The 21,425-nt window shown below is 37.6% G+C and overlaps 1 protein-coding gene across 40 annotated transcripts in view; it reads right to left on the bottom strand.

Moving 5' to 3' along the window:
* The window catches only part of INPP4B (inositol polyphosphate-4-phosphatase type II B), a 906,112-nt gene that overhangs the window by 198,421 nt on the left and 686,266 nt on the right, over positions 1–21,425 (bottom strand). For all 40 annotated transcript variants that reach the window (XM_070047524.1, XM_070047495.1, XM_070047496.1 and 37 more), the window contains 2 exons: positions 4,476–4,606; positions 3,996–4,100 (listed from right to left, as the gene is read on the bottom strand). In XM_070047524.1, the coding sequence (XP_069903625.1) occupies positions 3,996–4,100; positions 4,476–4,606 (236 nt within the window). The remainder of the gene's footprint in view (positions 1–3,995; positions 4,101–4,475; positions 4,607–21,425) is intronic.

The raw sequence follows: 21,425 nt of genomic DNA, 5'->3' as shown, positions 1-21,425 counted from the left end.
TACATCTAGCAGAACACAACATCTTATCTAAGTTCTAAAAAGGCATTTCTCTTATTTTCTCACCTGCCCATCCAACTATGCTACTCCATTAACATCAAGAGGTCCTTTCTGTTGAGATAGAGTTATTATCTAGATACTTAAGGAACAAATAAGGTCTCTCTCACTTTTCTGTATTGCCTTTTGATTTTGCCTACCTTGCTTGGGACCACTCCTTACAAAACTTGAATATCTAAGTACATATTTTATAGATCAAAGAGTTTGGGCTTAAATAGCCTTTGCACATTTGAGGACTTCCAAAAGTTTCTTTGAAGTTTTGAGCTTTCAACTTTGATAATCAAAGAGTGACTCTGAAGGAAACAAGTGGAAAGTAGCTGCTGAATGTTATTCTCATTTGACACGAATTGAAGCCAAAGGAAACAGATTTGTTCTTCAGCTGTGGAAGGATATACTCCCTTTGTAACACAATGTGAAATAAAAACACATTGTGTAAAGTTCTGCAGCCCTTAACTTTAATAAGACAGTTTCTGTCACATTTTAAACTGATCACTAAATGTCATAAGATAGCAACACTCTTTCTAAGGAAATCACAGATGTATTATCCTAGGAAATCTTAATATTTTGCAACTGTCATTTTATAATTATAAGTTATCAATGTTATCAGTTATCAATGCTGGAACAGCTAGGTTTATCTCTTTTGGTTCCTTCGGCTTTAAATTTTACTTGCAATTACAATAGAAAGAGTAGATTGAACTATATATATCATGTGGTTTACATACTGGTTTCTTTAGTTAATGAAGAATGATATACACTTTAAAGTACCATGATTATTCTTAACTGGATAGTTATAGTGTTTTAAATTTAGGATAAACTACAATGGATAGTTTTCCTCTAGCAGAGAAATTATGCAAAAAGACTCATAGGAAAACAATTCTAATGTAAAAATTGTTAAGATGTACATTGTCATTTCTTAAATACCTGTTCTTTCAATTCTGTATTTTCAAGACTTGAATAGCCCTTAGCTATACACACTAACAGCCTTCAGATTCTTGATAACAAGAAATAGTTTTAAAACATGTATATGCGGATTTTCTTCTGGAAAATAAGCAAAATGTTAACTGTCCTGCTTTCTAACAGTGTGTCTTCCTTCTTCGATGTTTATGGTACCTCAAACATTGTCTTTAGCTTTCTTTCTTTTTTTGTTTGTTTGTTTTTAAACAGGCAGAGTGGACAGTGAGATAGATAGACAGAGAGAAAGGTCTTCCTTTTCCATTGGTTCACCCCACAATGGCCGCTTCAGCTGGCGCACCGCGCTGATCAGAAGCCAGGAGCCAGGTGCTTCCTCCTGGTCTCCCATGGGGTGCAGGGCCCAAGTACTTGGGCCATCCTCCACTGCACTTCCGGGCCAGAGCAGAGAGCTGGATTGGAAGAGTAGCAACAGGGACAGAATCTGGCGCCCCGACCAGGACTAGAACCCAGGGTGCTGGTGCCGCAGGCGGAGGATTAGCCTATTGAGCCAAGGCGCCAACCTGTCTTTAGCTTTCTGAAAATGGTGTAGCATATCATGTTAGGGAAAACAGAATTTGAATTATTTCAACTCATAAAGATAGACACTTTTGTGTCTTTTGTGTTTGTTTAACAATACTTAACAATAAGGCTACCTATCTTTATTTCTTTCAGAATATACCTTTAAAATTCTTCCAATCATAGAAATAGTGAAAATGATAAAAATAAATGTAGGAATGTGATCTGATATCAGGAAAAATTTAAGCATAATCTCTCATTACAGACTAATACAGAGGATCCCTTTGACAGAAAGCAAGATTTTAGGGATTCTTTAGGGAAGTCTGTTTCCAAAGAGTCCTAGCAATTTGGCAGTGTCACTGGCATATCTAAAGTTAATTATCATTCATTGATGAAGTGATTCATTCCAAGTCTTAGGTTATAAAAATCAGGAGCTCTAATAGTTTCTCTCATTTGCTCCCTTCCTTGGTGTGGAGTTTGGAATTAAAATGAATCATACATAGTTGAACATTAAATTCTGGCCACTGATGCACCTGTTTCCAGCTGCAGATTTTTCATATAAATAGTGTTGTTAAATAGACATTAAAGTTCTTTTGGCAGAAATTCTCAGACTCCTGCTAGAGATATCAAAAACAAACAAAAACAACAATGTGCCAGGATGTACTAGGCAGATCTGTTTCACTCTTGCAAACCAAGGGCAATCTCATTTTCTATAGGCTAAGATCAGTAACTGAAAAGCTATGAAACATTCTGGCTCTCTTCTCTTACTGTGATCTGATTAATTATTATATCCTCATTTCCACTACGTTGGTAAACATGGTCAGTCTTTGGTTCCCTAGAACACAGTTAAATTCATGAGCACAGATCATCTCACAATCCCCAAACTGAATCCACATGAGAAACTCAATTGATTCAGCTTTGCTTAAGTGTTCACCCAGCCTCAGTTTTTTGTTTGTTCTGAGCACATACTATGTGCCAGGCACTATGATCATTCAATCAACTCTATTTAAAGGACTAGGCTCACAAAGTAAAGAAGGATGGCCAGCACCATGGCTCACTTGGCTAATCCTCCACCTGTGGCGCCTGCACCCCAAGTTCTAGTCCCAGTTGGGGCGCCAGATTCTGTCCCTGTTGCTCCTCTTCCAGTCCAGCTCTCTGCTGTGGCCCGGGAGTGCAGTGGAGGATGGCCCAAGGACTTGGGCCCTGCACCCGCATGGGAGACCAGGAGGAAGCACCTGGCTCCTGGCTTTGGATCGGCGCAGCGCACCAGCCATAGCGGCCACTTGAGGGGTGAACCAATGGAAGGAAGACCTTTCTCTCTGTCTCTCTCTCTCACTGTCTAACTCTATCTGTCAAAAAAAAAAAAAAAAAGTGAAGGCTATATATATAATGCTGACAAAGCACTCATGGTTAAAGTTAGTCATGTATTAAAATTGCAGAATTATATAAAGGAAAGCTTTAGTTTTATACATTGTAAAAAATTTATAAATTATGGTTTGTAAAAAACAGAATTGCTTTAAATTGAATTCATTGCATGTTATATCAAAAATATAATACTTTGCCATTATTTATCTACAATATATATAATTAAAATATCCATTAATGGATATTAATCAGAGGTTAGAAGATCAATCTCTCTTCATCCCTGCCTCTTTTTCTCTGTTACTCTGACTTTCAAATGAATAAATAAAGCTTTTTTTGTTTTCTTTTAAATGAAGTATATTGGAATAATTATATTGTTGCTAATTTTGAGATTTTGTTTTTGTTATTGTTATTCCTGATGTCTAAATTGTTATTCTGGATGGTGTTTTATTTGTTGCATAAGGATGAAAAAATAACTTAATGGGTTTGAGGGCACCCAAAGTTCACTGGGGTTATTTCAATTGTTAGTATGAGACATGACCACATTGGTTCTGCTCAGTTGCCTGTTTCAAAAACGAGACATTAGAGTGTGTGTATATTTATGTAGATATATTATGTTGTATTATTAACTGTAGGCACTATATCGTACAACAGATATCTAGGGCTTACTCATCTTACATAAAGGAAACTGCAACTAACACCTTGCTATTTTTCTTCCTCCCCCAAACCCTTGGTAACTACTGTGCAACTCTTTGTGTCTAGGAGTTTGACAGTTTTAGGCTCAGCAAGTCAGTGAAACTTTGCATTTTTTGTACTTCTGTGACTGGTTTATTTTAGTCAGCATAATGTCATTCAGGTTCATCCAAGTTGGAACAAATGGAAGGATTTTCTTCTAAGTTCGAATAATATTCCATTATTTGTACAAAGAACAATTTATTCATCTATATGTCATTAATGGATATTTAGGTTGATTCTATACATTTGCTATTATCAGCTTCAATTCCTTCATATTTGTATAAACAGTAAGCTTTTGCATTTTTCAGAAGACAAAATTTTAAAGAAGTATACATTGCAAAAAAATTCACCAAATTATAGAGAATAATATATGATACCTTTCAGGTGAGGGCTGTGTACATGCATTCTTTGCAAATGCAGATTTACTGGAACAAATTCTAATGTTTTCTCTCCTTTGCTGCTGCTTGATTTAAAAGAAGACCCTAGGTGGAAAAAATTAAATATTACTAGTAAATAAATAAATGATAAGGATGTATACATATATTTTTATGTATAAGTGTATATTGAAAGATTCGACAGAAAAATGTTAGAAAAAATCCAGAAAGAAAAATATATCCCATGAGTTTCTTCTCTTTCAAAACTTATTAACTCAATTATTCTTATATCATGAGATAGAATAGCACAGTTCTTTACTTCCTTATTTCAGATGCCAATGTGATATAGTTAAAAATGAAAGGTTTTATTTTTTAAAAAATCATTGTCTCTCTTATCTGCATAACCACGATGTTTATTATTATTTTCACATAACATACATGAAATGCAATCCAGTTTGAGTAAGAAAATTACTGCTTTCACACCTGTTTCCCTGCTAAGTTCCGTCAAAATGTCTTGATACATGTTCACCATTTGATCACAGTGAGTAAGGACATTTTTTCGTAGATTGTCCCAGTGTGGGGAAAGTTCACCAAGTTCTTTTAGCTCCTGGTTTCTGTTAAGAAAGACAGAACACAAACTTTATTTTTATCCTAAATACATAGACACAGAACCCTTAATCAGGGTTGTCAAGCTTATAAGGAATTGTCTCACCTTCCATCTCTGGAAAGTTCTATAAATTCATTAGCTTAAAATGAGTAACAAGATCATTTAACACAAAGCAAGAATAGAAGTTTAAATCACACATTTAAAAAAATTATATCAAAGGTAAAGAAAAATTAGATTCCTTGACAACATTTTCAAAAGATGTGACTGACATAATCCTTAATAGAAAGACAGTTACTTTTAACAATTTAGCATTTGCTTTTGCAAATACTAACATTTTACTATAAAGACGGCTAAATTCTAGGCTTCAACTGTGAAAAATCAAATATGGGGAAGCTATTTGACTATGCCTGAAGAAATATAAGATATTCCAGTAATCCAAATTATATAGTTTTAAGTTTTGTTAGCCCAAATGATAGATAAATGGTATTATTGTTACAAGATCTGTTTTTATTGGTCTCTATTTCTCCTAAAAGGATGATTTAAATACGTCCTACATGCATATGTGATGTCATTTTTAAATCAAAAACAAGGGTAATGCTGCTGAGTATTTATGCAGGTATTTTAGATACTACTTGGGACATTCACATCCTGTATCAGAAAGTCTGGGTTCGAGCCCCAGCTCTGCTCTCAATTCCAGCTTCCTGCTAATGCCACCTCGGGAGGCAACAGGTTAAAGGCTCAAATAGTTGGGTCTCTCCCACTCAAGTAAGAGAACCAGACTGAGTCCTTCACCTCTCAGGATGGCCCAGCCAAGTCCAAACAGTTGTGGGCACTTGAGGAGTGAACCAGAGAGCTGTCTCATTCTTCTTCTCTCTTCACCCACCTCCCGCTCTCCCTCTCCTTCTCCCTCCTTCCCCCCCTTCCTTCATTCCTCCCTCATTCTCTGCCTGTCAAATATTTTATTTTTGGAAAAGCGAGAGCTAATCATGCAATTCAGCATTTAATTATTAACTTTTATCTAAATGTCAACCCTTTAGCCAAGTTAATTCAAATCATCAGAATGCCTTTTAAAAATTATAATGATAAATGGTCTAAAATGCTGCTTGGTTATCTCTAACTCTTTTCTGTAACCTTTTACCAACATTATCATGAGGCTAATTTAACCAGTAATAATGAACTTTCTTTTCTATTTTGCCAATGAAACATGTTAAATATCAAGCTAATAAATTCAGAAAATGTAGAATCTTAGCATTCTATGAAATGCAAGTGTAATAAATGGTATGCTAAAGCACACACACACAGAGAGAGAGAGAGAGTTGCTTTCCAATATTTGTGGCTACCTTTGTATAGTTTTAATGTAATGTAGTACTACTGCATCTTTCATCTGAAGTCTTCATAATTGCTGTGAACATTATTCTCATTCTCAACTTCTCCAAAGATTAACTTTCATGACACAACATTCATAGGAGAGAAAGTGGTTAATCAGTGGATGACAAGAGTAAAGGGAGTTCCTGACCAATGGGAGGCAGAAGGGAAGCTGAAGAATTGGAGGGGGGGCAAGTTCTCTGGCTGACTCAAATGCCAGGGTATTCAAAGTCAGGACAAACAACAGCAACCAAAGCAAAAACCAAGATTCCAAAAGCTGTAGCCATCTAAGTCCCTTTAGCTATCTAAGTCTAGAAGAACTGGGAAATTAGATCAAATCTTAGATACCATAAGTGAAAAATCAACATGTAAGTTTTCAGGAATTGCTTCCAAAATCCATTTATAATGGAAATATTAGCTAAGGAGTCTTGTTTTATCTACTAGAGTCACCATGGGTTTGCAATTGATGATTTTCTAAATCCTCATCAGAAAGGCATTATAATTAAGAGGAGGGTGGTGAGGGAGAGAAATAAGTGTGACAGAATAACCCCTGACTTCACTGTGGGATATGTTCAAGGTGGTAAATATCTGGCAAAATACGGTCAGAAAAGTTTAGTGTTCTGTTGGAAGTGACTTGGGGTAAGCTGTGAAGGATTTAAAATGCATTATACTCCTCTAAGACACCACCATTTAGGCAGAGAAACACACAGACAAACCTGTTTGTTCTAAAAGATGCCACTGAAAAGGTACAAATTCAAAGAAAAACAATGACACAATCTTATTTGCATTGAGAAAAGTCCAAATACAGGGGAAATACAGGGTATATTAATATGTTAATATTAATGTTATTAATAAAATAGATAATGAAAAGTTTTAAAACAAAATTGGACAGAGTATGAGAGTTAGCATAAGATTTTCACATATGAAATTAATTGCATTAATATATTAAGTAAGGGGAGAAGATTAGATACATAAAATTGGTAATTTTTTTCCATCAGGAAGGCTAGCACTATGTTTCCTTAACTGTATTTTAATTTGTCACCCAGTGAACAAAAAGTTCCACATTTAAAAATCTTGTAATTATCTCAGTACAGGTTCTCTAGAAAGAAGGGCCCCCAGATCAAGGGATTCAAGTCAATAACAAGGAGGAAGGAAAAGATAGCTGACACAGGGAAAAGCAGAAAGCAGACAAAAGATGGTATATTACTTCACTGTCATAACTTCTAAAGAAAACGCAACTGGTTTCTTGATTATGTGGATAACTCTGGAGAAATTATAAGTGAAATCCTGTACCTTGGAATATTTTGTTAGAGAGATATTTATACACAAGTTCCTTACCAAATTCTGTATTTCGTTGGTAACAATTCATCCTATGGGAAATTAACACTCTGTACTTAACTGTATAGTGCTTTCCCTTCAGTAGCCAACTAGGGAAGAAATCCAATGGAGAAAGAACTTTGCTGGTTCTATTCTGATAAGAGACGGGTGTCAGATCTAGTGAGGAACCTTCCCCGGGGGTGCTGTGAGAGACAAGCTAAAGCCAGGTTTTCACCTTGAGGGAGAATGCCACAATTAACAGTAAAAGGTAACAGTCATGGCAATCTATAGGACTCACCATTGAACAAGTGGTAAAAAATCTGTAGAAATTTTTGGCTAATACATGTGACCACTTACACAACCCAGATGCATTTTCACTACTTTCTTATATCCCAGTAACTTTTAAAACAAGGTCCTTTATCTTTTCCCAAAAGAATAGTCCAAGTAAAATCCTTCAAATTAATTGTCAATTGTAAATTCCTAAAGATTTAGAGACAGCAAACCAAATCACAATATTCAGTATTCCAGTGGATCCTAAATGGTTATTCATCACCAATCTACCATCATTCATTCTAGATTTTCCCCAAAATCTGCTGGCACTTCAACTGGTCTGATTTGCTGCCAGAGGAATTAAGCCCTTACTTTCTTTGCACTTATATATTTTTGGTTGCTGTAATTCCTCATTCACATCTGTGCATGGGGTACCCCTGAGTTCCAGATGCATGTTTCTTGGCTCAGATTTTGTAGCATCAGATTTATATGCTAAGGTTAATGGATATAATAATCTCTTACCATCTTTGTTGATTGACTGTTCTGAGGAATGCATGTATATACCAAAGAACACATGTCAAATCTAGCTAGGGGGAATACAGCATGCTGTATCAGCTATAATTTTAGCAGCTTCACCCTAAATTGCAGGGTCCCAAATCTGAGGTTTCTTTTCCCATGTTGCTGCTTTAGTTGAGCTTTTTATGATTAATATTATTCCCTGTTCTATCAAGTCTGTGGCTCTCGGGAGATACAGTATGTAGTGTTCTTGAACTTATTGTTACACTTTCTTTGATATAGCAGCAAATGTCCCCGGGTAGGAGCAACATTAAGCAGGCACCATCCCGTTGATTGAGGTATTCTGTAAGCCATCGGATGTGGGTTCCAACAATGGCACTGTGAGGGATCCTGCTACATTTCACCCATTTCCAAGGTGGAAGGGATCCAGTTGAATTTGGCTTGTCAATGAAGTTCTCACCAAACATTTGTTTGGTCTCCACTGTTCCGTGGAACACTGGTACTGAATTGGTGGTCAGGGTCAGCCTGTTCTTAGCATTTAACAGTTCATAGTAATAACAGTTATATTAGCTTTGGAGATGGATCCATTCCAAAGCTGTTTCTATCACCAGGGTAATTTTCTTCAGGGTCTATTGTCCAACTCTGGGGTAGTTGACAAAGGAGGCTGGCTGATATCTACTTGGCAGGTAATAACAGATACTTAGTAGGAGAGAGTTTCCTTCATAGTATTTACAAGTTTTACAGATATGATTTTTTTAAAGATGTATTTATTTGAGTTACAGAGAGGAAGAGTGAGCAGGAGAGAGGGAGAGGGAGAGGGAGAGGGGAGAGGGAGGGAGGGAGGGAGGGGGGAGGGGGGGAGAGAGGGGGAGAGGGGGAGAAGAGAAGAGGGGGAGAAGGGAAGAGGGGGAGATGGGGAGAGGGGGAAAGGAAGGGAGGGAGGGAGGGAGGGAGGGAGGGAGGGAGGGAGGGAGGGATACTGACTCCCCAGATGGCTCAAGGGCCAAAGCTGTGCAGATCCAAAGCCAGGATCCAGGAGCTTTTGGGTCTCCCATGCAGGTGCAGGGACCCAAGGACTTGGGCCATCCTCTACTGCTTTCCCAGGCCATAGCAGAGAGCTGGATTGAGAGTGGAGTAGCCGGGACTCAAACTGGAGCCCATATGGGATGCTGGTGCTGCAGGTGTTGGCTTTACCCACTACACCACAGTGCCAGCCCCCAGGCATGATTTTGAGGTATAAAGATGCTTTGTGCTCACTCACACAGGCCCAACCATGTATCCAGTGCCCATATCGCTTGTATCCACTTTCTATTCTTATTTCTTCCAGCCCCATAAGGCCATTAACCCTACATGTTCAGTTTTTGAATATATCTGTACCTCACACCATTTTTCTTTCAAGTGAAGGGAATAACATATAAACAGCAGATCTGCCCACCAGGTGGATCACCTTCACTGTTGGCCCTAAAGTGCACACAACACACAGCTAACCTGTCTTCATAGCAGTTTTAGTTATTTTCTCCTCCATGAGTTAGTCACAGAAGAACTTCCATGGGGGTATAGATATAAGAGACAACAACCAGTACATCAAGGTAGGTAACACAAGACTCTGAGATATCTCTATTATATATGTGCATGCCTCCTGAATGTGAGTCCAGTTCCCAATGTCACTCTCATATAAAAATACATTATTGCCCATAACATACAATGGGATTGAATCAATATTCAGTTTGCCATGGGCAGCTTCAGTCAGAAAATCACTTTGTGACCCATCATCAATGGATCAATGGTTTATTCCCCAGTAGAAGCCCCATATCATACCAGGAGCTGTTTTTAAAATGAAACTTAGCATCATGATCCAGGAGGCATTTTATATCCCAGAGCCCAGAAGAATGTGATTAAATTTCCTATAAAGTCTTCTCCAAAACTCCACACAGAAGTACTGTTTCTCAATGTAGATACTTTCAGCTCCATTGAATCTACCTGGTCACATACTCAAGGACTTGTAACATAGTGTGAATCTTTTGCAGTGTTCCTCTTGAACCCCCACTCCATACACTCTGCTTTTCCACTAATGGAGAGATAATGGACATAAATATGTGATGATTATTGGCTAGGTAAGCAGCAGATGGAAATTCTAAATGTTGCATTGGTCATTAATACAGTGCAAAGCACAATTATTTATGTGCATATATGAGGAAGCCTTTGTGCAAATGTACATCTATGGCATACTATTGATTTCACCTATTATACGTCATTGTACCAATATATGGTAGCGGTGAGGTAACCATCTATGCTAGTTTGCGCCTGTTATACCATTATACTATTAGCAATTCTTTTCTTTGTCAAAATAGATCATCCTAGTTATGGGGTATCAGAATTAATATATGCTTTTGCTATAAATAGAAGCAAGCATAATCTCGCTGATGTCCCAGCTGGAAAGAAGTTTAGAAAATAATCTGAAACCTTTTCTTTCACACATGGAGAAGCCTAGCTAACATCATTTAGTTTCACAATCAGAATACCAAAAAACCACCTAAATTATAATAGCCATGTTTTTTTTCTTCATAAAATTCTTCATTGTGAAAAGAAACACAAAACAATCAACAAGAAATATAAAAACAAACAGTTAATAGAATATACCTAAATAACATTGAGTGAGTAGGATTTACAAAATGGGCTACTGATTTCCAGAACTATATTTGTAAATTTTGTATTGATATGAACAAAGTTACACTTTGGGATTTTTTTTCTTTACCTTGAATGGCATACTTTCTGGGAGCGCAATGTATAGTAACTGATATTTTTAAATACATGTTCAAGTGCATAATGGCATTCTGTACTGTGAGACCCAGAGGAGGCTGGCGCCGCGGCTCACTAGGCTAATCCTCCGCCTTGCGGCGCCGGCACACCGGGTTCTAGTCCCAATCTGCCAGTTGGGGCGCCAGAATCTGTCCTGGTTGCCCCTCTTAGAGGCCAGCTCTCTGCTGTGGCCAGGGAGTGCAGTGGAGGATGGCCCAAGTGCTTGGGCCCTGCACCCCATGGGAAACAAGGAGAAGCACCTGGCTCCTGCCTTCGGATTAGTGCAGTGCACCGGCCTCAGCGGCCATTGTAGGATGAACCAACGGCAAAGGAAGACCTTTCTCTCTGTCTCTCTCTCTCACCGTCTACTCTGCCTGTCAAAAAAGAAAAAAAAAAAAAAAAGAGACCCAAAGGAACCAAAGCCCTGTGGTCCAGTGTGCATGTTGGCTCACTGTTATAAACAGAAAACTAGAACTAATTTTACCATTAATTAGTAACATATTTTCACTAAGCCTTCGGAATAAATGACACTGGACATGCATTGTATTGCTACATTTTTAATTTATAGAGAATATTTTAAAAATATGGCTTATCTAGCTAAAAAATTTCACTTTACTCACAAAAGAGTTTCTTCTTTCAAAAGCTCTATATTTCAGTTGCTACTATGAAACAATAATGACAAAATAATTCTTTTTGGAAAATACACCATCCTGCTAAACATAGAATCTCATGAATGCATTGCTTTATTCTCACTAGAGTTCTATATTTAAAACAAATCTCCTAGCCTGTCTCAAACTTCTCCTAATTATCAAAGACTACAATAGGCAGACAAAAAGGAGTTGGAAAGAAAATACTGAATATTAAAATATCAATGGGCTTAGGTCTCTTAACAGTGAACACTGTTTGTAACTTACTGCCATCTGTTCTGTTGCCCTTTGCTATCTATAAAAATAAAACACAAATCCTGCAAAGTAAATCTCCAGGATGGCTGCTAAGGCCTGCTTGAGAATTACCTAGCATTCCATGGATCTTTGCATTCAAATTGTGGATTATGGCACTCTAAAAAATTATTTGAGAGGCAATGGAACAGAGAGATAGAGTGAAAAGATGAACCAGGGGTGAAGGAAAGATTTGGGGGAAGGGGAAAGGGGCAAAGGGGGAAGGGAGAGAGGGGAAGAGGGGGAGGGAGCGGGGAAGGGGGAGGGGGAGGGAGAGGGGGAGGGAGAGGGAGAGGGGGAGGGAGAGGGGGAGGGGGAGGGAGAGGGGGAGGGAGAAGGAGAGGGGGAGAAATGGGAATGTTCCTATCTACTGATTCACTCCCCAAATGCCCACATTGACAGGTATTGGACTGGAACCAATGCCAAGAACTCAATACAGGTCTTCTATGTACTTGACAGGGATCCAAATACTTGGCCATCACCTCCTGCTTCCTAAGGTCAACATTAGTAGGAAGTCAGGAACTGAAGCCAGGTATTGAACTCAGGTACTCTGATATGGGACACAGTCATCTTACCCAGCACCTTAGGTTAGGCTAAATGCTTGCCTCCAAAGTATAATATACTTGATACTAGATTAAACATTTATATAAATATCTAGAAATAATCTTATAAAGTTATTCTTTTTTGGCAATATTGCTTTTTTGTCTGACATTGCTTAAATATTTCAATAATACATGATTTTCCTTTTTTTTAAAGATGTAGGTACTTATTTGAAAAACAGAGTGACAGAGGGAGAGGAGAAACAGAGAGAAAAAGAGATCTTCAATCTCTGGTTCACTCCTTGAATGGCCACAAAGGCTGGGGCAAGGCAAGGCAGAAGTCCGAAGCCTGGAACAAACGGGTTGGCAGGAGTCCAAGTTTTTATACCATCCCCTACTACTTTTCCAGATGCATTAGCAGAGAGCTGGATCAGAAGTGGAATAGCCTGGACTCAAACTGGCACTCATATGGGAGGCCAGCATCACAAATGCAGGCTTAACACACAATGCTGGCTCCCACATGAGATTTCTTTTCGCTAAAATTGCAAGTTCCTCAAAGTTATCATGATATTCTGAAATATCCATAATTCAGAACACACTTCTTTTCATATAACATGTTTGAAAAATAATCCAGTGAATAATATGAGCAAAACAAAGATTAAGAGACAAAACAACTCTATGAAGAATAGAGAAAAGTAATTAAATGCAGAATGAGTCAAAAAGAGTACTTGGAAGAAAAATAAAACAAATTTTTAAATATAACTCATAAACATTGGTAAAATATTAAATAGATAAATGATTGTTTTAAAGATTTATTTATTAATTTGAAAAGGTGCAGTGAGAGATAGGGAGAGACAGAGAAAGATCTTCCATCCACTGGCTCACTCCCCAAACGGCCAATGTCTGGGACTGGGCCATGCCAAAGCCAGGACTCACAAGCTTCTTCTGGGACTCCCATGTGCATGCAAGGGCCCAAGTACTTGTGCCACTTTCCACTGCTTCCCCATACACAAACATAGGGGACTAGATTGGAAGTGGAGCAGGCAGGATTTGATCCAGCCCCCATATTAGATGTGAGTGTTGCAGGTGGCAGCATAATCCACTACAGCACAACACAGGCCCCTAGATAAATGAACATATTCATAAAATTTATTTATTTATTTGAAAGTCAGAATCATAGAGAGAGGGAGAGACAGAGAGAGGTTTTCCTTCCACTGGTTCTATCCCCAGCTGGCCACGACAGCTGGGGCTGGGCCAGGATGAAGCCAAAAGCTTCTTCCAAGTCTCCCACATGGGTGCAGAGGCCCAAGTACAGACATGGGTCATCTGATGCTTTCCCCAGGTCATTAACAAAGAGTTGGATTGGAAGTACAGCAGCTGGGACACAAACCAGCACCCATATGTGGTGGCAGCATCACAAGCAGGTGTGTAACCTGTTATGCCACAACACCAACCCCTAGAAAAATGACTTTTTAGCTTTGTGTGTGTGTGTGTGTGTGTGTGTGTGTGTGGAAAAACTAGGGAGAATATTGGACAAATCAGACCAAGTGTCAGGTCTTTTCCCTCCCTCTAACTTCCCACTAGTTCCAACTTTCAAATTCTGTATAAAATTCTATTTGGAAAAAAATAGTTTTACTACCAAAAAAAAAAGAAAAAAAAGATTTAAGACCACTGAAACAAAAATGCTAAAAACAGGAGAAATTTTATCTTCTACATTAAAAAAAACTACACTAATATAGTGTGTATTAGTGTGTATACACACACACACACACACTTAAAAGTCTACTGATGACACATTCAAGGGAGAGATTCCAATATGGAGCAAATGTGCCTAGAACCTGTGAAGTGGCAGAGACATGTAGTATCCATCAGTTTGTCTTACTACAGTTCCCTATTCATGCGAAATATTCCATATGTACTTGTTGACTTACTGAATAAAAAGCTTGCTTCAGTTTGTTTTATGTATTCCTATAACTTGGGATAAAGGCCAATACAGACCAATCTCAAAGGAGAGTGTTGATCTCAGGCCAAATATAATGGAAACATGAGTTATTGTAGATTCTCCTGACACTGTCTGATCCAGTTTTGTAAATATGGACTGGCAAAGTCTTCCTTACGGCTACAGAGAGATCTGAGAAAATGTCTCCACATAGCATTTATTACTGTGATAGAGAATTTTATATACTGATTTGGCTGGGCTACAGGGTGCCCACACATTTGGCCAAACATCATTCTAGGTGTCTCTGTGAGGGTGTTTTAGGATAAGATTAACATGTGAATTGGTAGACTTTGGAACTGGTAGACTTAAACTATAAAGCCCTTCCTAATGAGTTATCCTCATACAATCAGCTGAATTCCTGAAAAATTCACTCTCCCATGAAAGAGAGAATTCTCTTAATGATACTGAACTGAGACCTTGGCTATTCTCTGTCTTCAGGTGTGGTGTCAAATTTGCCTCTTTCCTTGGTTTTAGACTTTCAGATGTGGACTGGAATTATCCCATCAGCAGTTCAGCTGGGTTTCACTTTAAGTTGCTGACTCCCAGCAGATATTGGGACTTGTCAGTTTCTGTAGACATATGTGCCATGTTATACACACACATACATACACACACACTCACTCACTCACTCTTGTATAATTTAAATTATATATTAAAGTAAATTTAAATTATTTATAATTTAAATATATAACATTTTAAATACATTTTTGAATCACAGGAATTTCTGTCTGCTTGGAGAATGAGAAGACCCTGGTGGGAGGGGCTGAGCTGATGGAGGTCAGAGGGGAATCAACAGGGAAGCATCTAGAATGTACTTTTGGCTCACTCATGGTCTTTAAACCATCTGCCTCATTTCACAAATATCCCCTTGATTTCTACAAGAAGCAAATTGACTATAGAGATGTGCAACTTGCCTAAGGGACATACATAGAGCTCTAGTTTTTAGGCTGAGCTCCACACGTGAGCACTTATTAGAAATGAGAACCTAGAATGATAAGCTTTAAAAACCTGGACAAATAAATTTAAAAATTCCCACAATTAATAAACTAACTGGGGCTGGCACTGTGGCAAAGTAGGTTAATCCTCTACCTGCAGCACCAGCATCCCATATGGGGGCCAGTTCTAATCCTGGCTGCTCCACTATCCATCCAGCTTTCTTCCATGGCCTGAGAAAGCAGTAGAAGATGGCCCAAGCACTTGGGTCCCTGTGCTTGCATGGGAGACCAGGAAGAAATTCCTGGCTCCTGTGTTGGGAGGCGCTGGCCCAGCTCCAGCTCTTGCGGCCATTTGGGGAGTGAACCATCGGATGGAAGACATTTCCATCTCTTCCTCTCATTGTCTGTAACTCTACCTCTCAAATAAATAAAAAATCTTTTTAAAAAATGAAAAGTAATTATTGTAATACAGAGTACCTGAGAATAATACTCAATTCATTTATAAGAATGTAGTAAAGGGGCCAGCGTTGCGGCAAAGTGAGAAAAGCTAACACCTACAGTGCTGGCATTTCATGAGGGTGCTGGTTCAAGACCGGCTGCTCTACTTCCAATCCAGCTCTCTGCTATGGCCTGGGAAAGCAGTAGAAGATGGCCCAAGTCCTTGGACCCCTGCACCCATGTGGGAGACCTGGAAGAAGTTCCTGGCTCCTGGCTGCAGATGAGCGCAGCTCTGGCAGTTGAGGCCAATTGGGAAGTGAACCATCAGATGGAAGACACCCCTCTCTCTCTTTCTCTCTCTCTCTGCCTCTGCCTCTGCCTCTGCTTCTCTCTCTGTGTGACTCTTTCAAATAAATAAAAATGATAATAAAAAAAGGATGTAGTATGATCCAACAACTTGATAAAAGAAAAAAATGGTTATAGCCCAGTAAGAAAGACATTAAAATGCTATGTGAGATTGTTATTACTTAAGTAAACAGAAATATTTGCCTGTAATGAGCTCCATAATAGCATTTTGTAGAACAAAAATAGCTGCACTATTTAAATAGAGCCTGTTGGTAGTTATCGTTATAGTAAAACTACACGTGGGTGTGCATGGGTGGAAAGTTTAACAGCTGATCTACTTCCATTCATTAAGCAAAATTAGACTTTAAATCAAGCCCAAAAGAAATCATAAAAAATTAATCCACTATAGAAAAATTAAATACTAAATAGTCAGTGAGGAATAGACCACATAAATGACTTGTGGGTGGCTTCAATTTCATAAAGTGGTTGGTGACACCATAAAACTGAGCAAAGTTCAACTGGATGTCAGGTTTCACTGTATATTCAACTCACAATTCAAAATGCCTGTGCTTTAACTCATATGGGGAAAAAGTTGCATCCATAAATTACAGGCTTAGTGTAAAAAGTGCATTTTTATAAATGACAATGTGGTTAATGTTGCAATTCATGAGGCACTATTTCACTGATGAAGGCCTGGATATTTTGAGTAGTCATTCACTGTGATTTTCACTTGACATTAAAATAAGTGGTTATTATATTATACACTCAGTAAAGTTTCAATTTATATGCAAAGATTAAGAATTGGAACATAGTTATTACAGGATTTAGTTGTATTCACAGAATCTGTTTGTATCTGATAAACAGCCAGATTCCATAATTTAATTTTAGGTAACTGTGTTAGAAAAAATTTGAAATAGTAAGTATGTCTTGTTCTAGCCTCGCTATTACCAAAAAAGATGAATTTGTGTTTATTTACTTCTAAAGAATGTCTTATTTATCCCTGGTAGTTGGTTTTAGGTTTATGAAACATGGAAAGCATTTACTTTCTAAAAAAAAAAAAAAAATTCAGTGCTCTACGTAGGTTAACATCAATTACAATTACACACTGTATTGTATGAAGGTTTCTATCAAATCCAAACACATTAATTACATGACTTTCCTTCCAAGTTCCCAAGAAAATTACAAATTGTATTTGAAAGGCTGGTAAAGCAAGAATGCTAACACTCCCATCATCTTTCATTACTCCTGCTCACACTTTTAGAAATTGCAAATATTTCTGGATATTACCTCTTTAAATGCCTACCTGAGGATGTGGAGCTAGGGTGTTGCCAACTAATTTCATAGGTAGATGGAATTCAGGAGACTCCAATGGATACTATATATTAGCTGTGGCTAGTTGTAGATACCATACACTACCTAGGTGTCTGTCCCTGTTTCTTCCTTTTAGTAATAAGGGTTATTTTGCATGGAATGTATCTCTTGATTCGATTCTCACAACAATTCTTAGACATTGTTGTTCTAGAGTTACACTAAACAAAAAAAAATTTCAGTCACATGAAGCATATTTCAAATGCTTAATATCCACATGGCTGTCATATGGGGCACTGCAGTGTGCAAGATTTACATTATCATGGAAAGCTTCATTGGATAATACTTCTCCAGAAAAGGGAGAAAAATGTGACGCAGACATGATTTGTTTTATGTCATGCTGCTAATAAGGGGAAAAATCAGGACTTGAACCCAGGATGCAATTATAAATCTGGTCACTTTTTAAATTTTAATTCTTAGTGCATATAGTTCTCCCAAGAAATATCTCTGAATAGGAGGACAAATTAGAGTCTTCCTACTGAGAGGCTCATCTATGAAGCTCAACAGAAAGCTGGCTCAAATATTTGACTTTAATAGACGTTCCATATAGCTGGAAGGTCAACTAATTCAAAAAAATGTTATTTATTTTCTATTCCACTTGGCAAATGTTTGTGTGATCCCAATTAAATACTTTATAAATGTGCACATTTAAAAAAATTATTTACATAAATGGAACAAATCTCATGTATCTCATACTTACAGTTTTAAGTACATAATGACACATCCCACCCCATCCTCCCTCCCTACCTTGCTGTCATCCTTCCTCCTGCTTCCTTTCTTATTTTTCATTTAATATTGTCAATAATATATAGATTTTTTTTTCTTTGAGGAAAATTTTTAACATTAATTGAAGAAGCACCTAAGGAAATAGGCAATGGAGTTGGGCACTTAGGCTTATCTGAAACTTATAAGACATAAGATTATCCTCCACTTAATACACTAATATGAAGTAGATCTTTGAAATCAAGTTTTACTATTAACTCTCATAATAAAACTCTTTGAAGACAGATGCCCTTCTGGGAAGTTAGTGCACAATGACTCCTGTTGGTAATTTAACAATTAACACTCTTATGTATGACAACAGTGATCATCCAAGGCTCTTGATATGAGCAGCCTAGGCTATGGAAGTCTTTTGAATCTACAAACTCCATCAGTATTTAGACAAGGCCATAAGCAAAGTGGAAGTTCTCTCCTCCCTTCAGAGACAAGTATATCCCTTGAGGTCTCACCACAGAGGTCCTTCATATAGGATACTTTTTGAAACGGTGTCTCAGCTTTTGGGTTTTTTGGCCAAACCAGAATGCCTTAAGAGCTGATTCTAAGGTCAGAGTGCTACTTTAAGGGATTGTCTTTCTCTGAGTCTACTGTATGGACTGTTCCCCATATTGGAGCATTTATGCCTTTTTAATTCTATCTATATTATTACCAACACTTAATCCTATTTGTGTGACTGCTTTAACACTTAATACTATCTATATGATCACTTTAATGCTTAATCCTATTCTATGATCAGTTTAACTCTTAACATGATTTTTTTTTTACCACGTAACTTATGGGGATTTGGCATCCTGTGGCAAGTTTTTAAACTGTACCCTTAGAAATAAGTCCATAGGGATGTATGCAGAACTATACAGCTTTACAGTTACAGGCTTCATACACTTCATAATTACGACTTTAGGAACATGGTGATTCTCTCCACATGCCTCCCCTCCTACCCACACTACCACTCACTTCCTCCTCCCTCTCTTATTCCCATCCTTATTTTTTACTAAGATCTATTTTCAATTAATTTTATACACATATGATTAAGTCTATGTTAAGTAAAGAGTTTAAGAAATAGTACAAGAGAAAAAAAAAACAAAAAAAATTGTTGCTCAACAGTCAAGACAAGGGCTGTTGAAGTCATTGCTTCTCAAAGTGTCAGTTTCACTTCTACAGAGTACCATTTAGGTACTCTATTAGTTATTACAGGTCAGGGAGAACATATGGTATTTGTCCCTTTAGGACTGGCTTATTTCTCTGAGGATGATGTTTTCCAGTTTCATCCATTTTGTTGCAAATGACTGGATTTTTTTTTACTGCTGTTTAGTATTACAAAGTGTACATATCCCATAATTTCTTTATACAGTTTTCAGTTGATGGGCATTTGAGTTGATTCCATGTCTTAGCTATTGATGTACACATTCTAAGTTCAATACAAACAGTTGAACAAGATACAACTATTTACACCTTCATTCTCCAGAGGAAATTGAGACCCAGAGAAGTTAAGGAATTCAACTACTGTCACCTATATAATAAGTAGCAGACCCAGCATTATTCAGAGCATTTTAGTAACCTGTGTTCATTTTGACTCATTTTCAGTCACCCACATTTGAGTAGCAGAGCTAACATTAAGCCAGAGCAGTTTGTCTGGGAAAGTACTTGTTTTCTAGGTCCATTATAACAAAATACTACAGAGTGAGTGGCTTCAACAATAAAAATTACTTTTTATATAGTTCTGGAAGCTACAGGGTACACTCAAGGAGTTATCAGGGTTGGTTCCTGCTAATGTTTTTCTCCTTGGCTTGCAGATGCCCACCTCATAACGTGTCCTCACATTGTTCCCCTGGGTACATGTGCCCCCTGATTTCTCTCCATGTGCCCTCCTTATATATGGACATTGGCCAGATGGAATTAAGGCCTACCATGTTGTCTTTTTTAAATGTTATCAACTCTTCAAAGGCTTTGTCTCCAAAACAGCCATAGCTAGTTATACTGGATCAGTTCTGTTCCACATAGTTCTGGGTAATATTTACAATGTTCTATATCCATGTTAAGAGGATAGTTATTAGCCACATATAGCAATTGCAATAAGAAAGGAAGGAGGAAAGGGAGGGTGGGAACATGGCTAGGAGGGAAGGTAGTGTAGGAGATATCACCATGCTCCTAAACCTGCATATATGGGAAATACATGAAATATGAGATTTGTTCACCTTATATAAATAAAAAATTCTAAAAAAACAAATATAAATGATATGACTGAGATACTGAGTTTTAAATTTTAACAATTTTTAACAAACTTAAACAAGTTTAAACAGCTGCATGTGACAAGTAATTATAGTGTTGGATAGCACAGTCCTAAGAAGGTTAAACTAAGATCAAGTGAGAGCCCCTTGTGCTCATCCATGGGTTCCTACACCATGCTTGAAACAGCCTTTACACTCTACCCTAAATGTAAACCATCACCAAGTCCTGCTGAAAAAAGTCTCCAATTCATGTACTTCCCCATTTCTACCACCACCATTCTGGTCTAAGCAACCATCCTCGCCAGACAAGGCAAAATCATAACAGTCCCTAACTTGCTTTTCCCTCAACCATGCTGTCTCATGCTAATAGTTTCAACCACTCTTAGGAAAAAGATTATATTATTCAGTGCTAATTGTATTTTACATATCCTAAAAAATTCCAGGAGTAGCATAAACAACAAATTTAACAAGCTTTTTTATTTTTTTTTTCATTTATTTGGGCACAAGTCCTAAGTAATCTGGTCTGTCAATTCAAGAATCACTGCTTTAGCCCCAAATTCACCAGCTTTGTGGACAGAAGGCATGTGAAGGCTGCTTTTCTGCTCAGTGAGAATTTGTGGATCAGGATAGTGAACACATTTATGAGCAGTGTTGGATTAGAAAACCAAGGAGATTACAGTAAATTATAGACTCCATTGTGCATGAGACAAACTAACTTTCCTCTGAGATGAGATATACTCAGTGTTTACTGTGTCCATGATTTGTCACATAAATGCTAAGCGGTTTATATATATATATATATATATACACACACACACACACATACATACATACATATTAAAGGCATATGTGTCTATGTACCAGATGTGTTTCATCAATAGTTCATTTTAAATCTTCAAGTGCATATATTTAGTCCCTTTTTTAAGTTGAAAAAACTAAACATTAGAGTAGGTAGATACATCATGTTATGTCATACAGGAATTAAGTGAGGT

The sequence above is a fragment of the Oryctolagus cuniculus genome, chromosome 8, assembly GCF_964237555.1.
Source record: "Oryctolagus cuniculus chromosome 8, mOryCun1.1, whole genome shotgun sequence".
Taxonomy (NCBI): Eukaryota; Metazoa; Chordata; class Mammalia; order Lagomorpha; family Leporidae; genus Oryctolagus; species Oryctolagus cuniculus.
Note: the sequence above shows the minus strand (reverse complement) of the source record. Positions and strands in the feature narration are given on the sequence as shown.